The sequence below is a fragment of the Chelonoidis abingdonii genome, chromosome 4 (assembly GCF_003597395.2).
Source record: "Chelonoidis abingdonii isolate Lonesome George chromosome 4, CheloAbing_2.0, whole genome shotgun sequence".
Classification (NCBI taxonomy): Eukaryota; Metazoa; Chordata; order Testudines; family Testudinidae; genus Chelonoidis; species Chelonoidis abingdonii.
The window spans coordinates 11,742,906-11,749,938 of record NC_133772.1 but is presented as its reverse complement, the minus strand read 5'-3'; the positions used below and the strand labels follow the sequence as shown (position 1 = coordinate 11,749,938).

Below are 7,033 nucleotides of genomic sequence, written 5' to 3'. Positions count from 1 at the left end.
TGCTGACTTTCCCCACGTACCGGGAGGGACATTACAACGCTTTTTACAGCAGTTTAGGAGAGACCTGGGCCGGTTCCAAACCTTGTGCATTTCATACATCTTTCCCCAGAAGGTGGTTTGTGACTCTGCAGCTGCCCCAGCCCTAGGTGCGACCACCCCTGCACGCCCGCCCACCATAAAGCAAACGCACCAACCAGCCCACTCCTCCCCGGCCGACCGCCCGAAACTGGAGAGTGCAGAAACGTTTGCTACGTGACTCCCAGGCTCCAAGCCTGCACAGAAGCCCCCTCCCGCTCCTTGTGCCCCGAGGATGGGTTAGGCGGAGTGATGCCTGCGTGATCCGGTCGTGATCTCCCCCTCCCCCCCGCATGGTGCCTCTGCTCTGCAGCCGGCGACCCCAGCCCCCCGCAGCGAGCCTCGGGGCAGGGGGCGGGCGGTCACCCAATAGAAACCGCGCTGGGTGCATGCTCCCGCGGCATGCACAGCCCTGCTGGCCCCCGGCCTGCCCGAGCGAGGAGGAGCCGGCCCCGGGAGGGGAGGAGCCGCAGCCACCGGGGCGATATAAGGCTCGGGGTGGCTGGGGGAAGCAGCTGTCAAGCTACAGCGGAGAACTGAGCCGGGATCCCTCGCTGCCAAGCCGCGGAGCAGAGCGCGCCCTGCGGTAAGTACAGTGGGAGCGCGGTGTGGTCCCAGGCCCGCTGAGAAAGGAGAGTTCAGTGGGAGCCCGGGGAATTTCAGACCCAAGCACTGGCGGTTGGGACAGTCCCGATATTTGAGGTTTTTTTTTATATATATGGGCTCCTATTACCCCCACCCCCGTCCCGATTTTTCACTTATCTGGTCACCCTATTACTATTGAGCCATGTCTGGGAGTTCTTCAAACTCCGCTTTGCAACGGGGACTGGCCCGTGTGGCTGGAGAACGGCTGAAGGGATCACTATGCGGTGAGGTTTTTGTACCGCCCATCACCGCCCTAGCGGAGCGTCTGCATTTTCCTGAAACAGACACTGGGCAATGACGGTGTTAATTACCGTTCCTGCGTGTGCCCTGCTGCCTGTGCACACTAGGCAGACTCTGCTTTCTCTTGGAACCAGCCCTGCTGCATGCAGAAGGAAGCAGTACTAAATAACAGCTGATAGGTATTTTTTTTTTCTTCTCTTGCTCTCCAGGTTTTGTGACCTTCCAGGTTTGCGGCCCCAGATGGAGACCATGCAGGAGCTGATTCCCTTTGCCAAAGAAATGCTCAGCCAGAAGCCCAATAGCAAGATGGTCAAGATCTATATGCTGGGCAGCGTGCTGGCTTTCTTCGGGGTGGTTATTAGCCTAGTGGAGACAGTCTGCAGCCCTTTCACCTCTGAAGAGCAGCTACAAGAAGAGGAGGAGAAGAGACCTCCCCTGGCCAAAGAGCATACAGCTCCCCAGAAACAGGGGGATTTGATCGTGGAGAAGAGCAAAGAGCAGGATGTAATGCAGAGGAACTTAGTGATCAGGCAGCGTGCATCCTAAGAGAGACTGCCCAGTCAGTGATAGGCATGCACAAGAGACTGCTGGCCTGTCTGATCGGCAGGTGTGAACTCCAGGGAGAAGGGAATTGACACTGACTGCAGACGCAAGGGACTCTAGAGAAGTGACTAATATTTGCTGCCATGCAGCAGTTGAAAAATGCCACCCATTGAATATGTACCCTTTTGTTGGTATAAAAAGGTGTAAGGTGCCCGGCCTTTTGCGCCAACATGTTTTTTATTATGAATAAACCTTACAAATATATTTTGCATTATAAATAAATATTTTATACATTACCAAGCCTCTGTCTTTTGTCAGTCTCCAAAGAAGGATGGAGTCTTAATTCAGCTAAAGTTATTGAAATAAATTTTTCACAGCCTAATGCCTCCTGCAGGGTGGTATTTATCAGGGCACTTAGGGAAGCATCCTAAGTTTGACAGTGAAACAGTTGCTGAATGCTCTCACCTTCCAATTAGTATAAACACACACTCAACAGTGGGAGACCCTGGATGGTTGGTTTGTTTTCTTCCCCCTTTTGTTTTCTAAAGCCTAATTTTTTTTATTTTTTTTTTTTATACAAACCAGATGTTGTTCACATCTCTGTATTTACAGAGGTTGGTTGGTTTGGGGTTTTTTTAAGGATGGAGGCAGGGGCAGTGTAGCCAGATGTTGATCTGTTACATGGGTGTAAATGCAGAAAGGGATATCTTACTTCTAACAAGCTGCAGGACTAATGAAAAGAGCCTGATCCTGTCTCCATTAATGGTTATGGCAAAGCTCTCAAGGACATTAATAGCCACCTCTTACATAGTACTTTTAAGTACCAGTATTCTCATTTTGCAGAGGGCATAACAGACACAGAGCAGTGAAATGACTTGCCCAAGGTCACCAACCAGTCCAGTGGCAAAGCTAGCAATAGAACTCATGTCCCTGAGTCCCAGGCCAGTGCTCTACCCGCTGGGACACACTGTTCTCACCAGATTGTCCTTTGATCACAATTGTCCTGCAATTTCTCACCTGCATGGTCTTGAATGCAGCAGACAGTTAGCACTACATACTTTAATTAACAAGCGAATAGGTTAACTGTTTCCACTGTTCTTTTTTTTTTAAAAAAAAAATAAGATTGGTGCATATATGCTACATGTAACACAATGCTAGCAAACTCACCCATTCAGAAGTCAATGGGTCATCAAAGTATGGGAGGGGCATGTCATTTTAAATGTTGGTTTCTACTTGCTAGAATTTAGAAGCTGCAATGCTATCTCCAATACCCCCAAAGAGGCAGGGCAAACATTTCTCACACTAAGGCTGTGGCTACGCTGGCAGTTTTGCAGCGCTGGTAGTTACAGCTGTGCTCGTACAGCTGTGTACGGCCAGCGCTGCAGTGTGTCCACACTGACAGCGACCAGCGCTGCAGTGTGTCCACACTTGCACCAGTTGCAGCGCTGTTTGAGTGGGCATTGTGGGCAGCTATCCCACAAGCACCTGGTCCCATTTGGCATTGTGGGAGGGGACGGAAGGGTGGCGGGTCATTCCGCTTCCTGTTCCACACACCCTGCTGCCAGGGAATCGGACCCTCGCCTAAGAGGCACCTTTTTATTTTATTTTTTTTTTAACTTACCCCATCCCGGCTGCGGTCTGCTCCAGTCCCGCTCTTTGAGTGAAGCACCGGCGGGAGCGTGCATGGCCCGCTCTCCCAGCTAGAGCTCGCCGGGCGCGGGGCTTGCCGCGCCTCGGCCGGGGCTCCAGCCATGAAAGCGGAGTCGCGGAGCTTGCCGCACTCTGGCCGGGTCCAGCCGGGATTGCGGAGTCGCGGAGCTTTGCCACGCTCTGGCCGGGCTCCAGTTGCAGCTGGTTTGAAGGGCTGTCAACTGCGTCTGTAAAGTCCGGTGCATGACCGTCCTCAGGCTGAAAGGAAAGCTCCTGTGACTGTGGTTACATACCATACAAATGCTTAAGCAGAGCATGCAAGGAGCCAGGAGACAAAATGTTAGATCTCCTGGGCACAATGAATTGCCTTTGCATCTGGTCATGACAAAGGAAAAGTGTAGCATTGTTCTTTAAGTTAACGCAGAACTTGGATTAAAGGCCAGGCTCAGTATGATGAGAATAGAGGATGAAAATAACATGGTTGGTAGTTTTGCATTTTGATCTAATACTGTTATTATCCTTCCTTGGATAAAAGGGCGGAGAGTATTGTGTGGTGTGTGTGTGTGTTTACAAAAGAGGCATCTGACAATTCTATGAGAGTCCTCAATGTAGTCTGCCTAGCCAAGTGCGGCAAGCCCGGCTCTCACCGGCCGGAGCTCCGGCCAAGCGCGGCAAGCCCGCTCTCCCTTTCAGTTACTCTACACCCTCCCCCTCCTCTCCAGGCTCTGAACCCAGGGCAGTGAGTGCTAAGCGGTGACCAGAGAGGCTGAAAAGGAATGCTGGATAAGTCCTAATACCCTGGAGGGCAATAAAACGCTGGTGAGTGTCCACACTGATGACCAGTGCTGCAACAGCAGCGCTGGACTCGCTACACCGGAAGCGGACCCAGGTGTACAGCCAGCGCTGCAAACAGGGAGTTGCAGCGCTGGCTGAGCTTTTAAGTGTAGACACCTGCTAAGTTGCAGCGCTGTAACCCCCTCACCAGCGCTGCAACTTGCAAGTGTAGCCATGGCCTAATTCCCTGCTGGGCACGCATCAGGAAATCACACAGGCAATGTGTCTCTGTCTAGCCACAAGGGGAGAAAAGATCCGTTTTCTAATTGCTACAGAGAACAGGAGACCATGGAAACAAAAAAGATAAGAAAGCAGGAAAGAACATGCTAGAAATATCCTGTACGGTTTCTAGATGCTCGTCTTATTTTAAGAATGAAAACATCCAACTTCAACCTTTCATCCATGTAACCAACACCTGTCGTCAAAAAGGGCACATTATATGGGGGGAATGTCTCTGAGCCTGTAAAAACTTCATGTTCTGAATTAAAATGCAAGGGTGCACGTACATTTTCCATCTGGGAAAAAACTGAAATAGAAGTCAACATAAAATAGCACTTGAGAAATATCATGTTTTATGTGCCAATCAAGCATTCCTCAGGGTTTATTTCCTAGACATGACAGACAGGGGCCAATGCCTCAGTCACTTCACTGGGTGTTGCATGTGCAAAGGTGAAGGCACAATTTAGCCTGGAGAAAAGAGTTAGCTGAACCATGTCCCTAAATAATGTTAGATCAAGGACACTGATAGTTTTACAGCATACACGGATCCTTATGCTGCAGAAGGCCCGTGGCAGTGGAAAGAAAAACTTTGGGCCCATACTCCAATCCCCTTACTCACCTCGCTGCCCAGTCCTGTACCTTACTTCAGAAATAGTCTCATTGAAATTGATTTTCATTGTGTTTTTACAGCTCCTAATATCACCGGTGTGAATGTGATTTAAGAAAGAAGCCAACGGGGTCTTGACTTTATTCAAGACTTTATGGCTTCAAACTCTTAATATCTTATTCATTCACAGGCCTAGACCTGCTTCACAGGTTATACCTGGTTCAGGCAATAGGGAAACCTAGAAAATTTCTTCTTTGCTGTCATAACAGGAAACCCCTGTGATGCAGAGTTCAGAGGCTTTGGATGAAGCCTCTCTGTTGAATGACCTGAATTTAATATGAGCCAGCAATTACTTTTATCACCCTCCAACTCTGTGCAAAGGGGCATTTCATTTTGTCTGTAATGACTGGGAGAGGGCAATCCTGTTGTTCCACCTGCTCCCCCTTTGAATAAAAATAGAGTTATCTAATTTCAGGGTTTATGAGCTTAAAGCAGAGATTTGTGCAACTGTCAAAATAGCTGCACTTTAGGCGATTAATGGGATTAGACAGCTAGAATAGCCATGACTATGCCAGTATGTCTAGAATCTTCTGAACAAGTCCTTCCTTCCAGGATGCAGCCTTCTGATCTACTGTGATCCTGGAGGTCATCCCCTTGCAAATATTTCCCCCAAAGGTCAATCTAAAAGATCAGTTCTGTATCTCATTGATTCTGCAATATGAGTTTGCACTTAGTGCACAGAAAACTGTGGCTTTCTACAGCCGTGCAAATTAGGCAAGTGTCAGTGGCTAAACTGCCGTGCAGTAATGCCAATGCAAAGTTTTACATCAAGCCATGTGTAGTACTTCTAGTGCTTGTGAATTCAAAATAACAGTGGTGGGTTGCAGGAATCACCCACTAAAGAAGAGCAGGTTTCACCAAACCCCTTTTTCTTCATTATGGCTAGAATTTTCAAAGTAGCCTGTCATTTTGGTGCTTCAGTTTTTGAACCCCCAACTTGAGGCACCTAGCAATTTAACACACCTTCACTCGGGCATCCAAAAGCAAGAATTCTTATGATGTTTTGGGGCTATACAAACAGCACAAACACTGTCTTTTGCAACTAAATGCCATAAGCAAATTGTATGTCAGATAGAGGATAAAGTGTTGAATCTGCATCATACATGTCCATTTGCAACTTCCAAAAAGATAGAGGGATTTTTTTTTTTTTAACATGGGCTATTGGGATATAGCTAAGAGCACTGGGATGGAATTGATTAGAGGGAAATGTAGGCTTAAACTCAGGAAAGGTGAAGTTTATAGTGTGAAATAACATCACTTGGACCATTTGAAATTGGACTGCGTTAAAGCTTTTAGGGCTAAGCTTTAGGAACAACCGGGCATTGTCTGATGGATGAATGACATCCCCTAATATGATAAGTTTTAATTTCTATTATTCTGTTCTGTTTAGGGCATATCTAAATTTGGCTTATTCTAAACAATGAATCAGGAAAAATCCCCTGGCACGTTATGTCCCCAGGGAATGCAGCTGGAGTGAGATCTGGTGTACAGCTTCCCACAAGCTCACCAGGCACATCTCAAAAGAGGTTATGTTAACGCTGAGACTTCACGCTGCAGGCACTGTGACCTTCTCTCACCTGCCAATGCACCGCAAGAGAATGAGTAGCTGAATTTTTAGAAATGCCTAACTTGATATTTGCACGCTGGGGTTCGCTTGGTTCAAGGGCCTCCCAACTAAATTTAGGACTTCAGTAATCAACAACTCAAGAGAAACAAGCCAGGATTTTTTTCAAGGGCACAGGAAGCATGGCCGGTGTCCAAGTTTCTCCCGGGCAGGCTGTACTCAGGGTCCTGGAGATTATCTTTCCCAGGAGTAAGTTGGGTTAGGTCACCCAGCAGATATGAAAATCACAAACACACTATTCTCCCTGTACTAGTGACATGCAAACTCCGATGGTACTTGTACGTGGGGAGCGCTCACTGAGACCTTCGAACAGGAATACCACCTGAAACCTGCCCCAATCTTACCTCCACACAGGCCTTCCCACCTTCTCTGCTTAACACAGATCTTCACACCATTTGCCAAGCACTGTCCCCATTTTGGATAGGGGCATTTTGCTGCTTCATTAATCCAAGATTTAGCACATAACTGGGATGAGGCTTGACACTGGAATGAGGTTTGTCGATGAGGTGAAGTGGTCTGAGGAGTGGAGTGCCAGT

The 7,033-nt window shown here is 48.1% G+C and overlaps 1 protein-coding gene across 1 annotated transcript; it reads left to right on the top strand.

The window, feature by feature from the left end:
* Nucleotides 1–573: 573 nt before the first annotated feature.
* G0S2 (G0/G1 switch 2) lies at nt 574–1,799 on the top strand. Its single transcript, XM_032794166.2, has 2 exons — nt 574–661; nt 1,170–1,799. Exon 2 carries the CDS (start codon nt 1,201–1,203, stop codon nt 1,504–1,506), a length of 306 nt encoding a protein of 101 aa, XP_032650057.1. The 5' UTR covers nt 574–661; nt 1,170–1,200; the 3' UTR covers nt 1,507–1,799.
* The last annotated feature ends 5,234 nt before the right edge of the window (nt 1,800–7,033 follow it).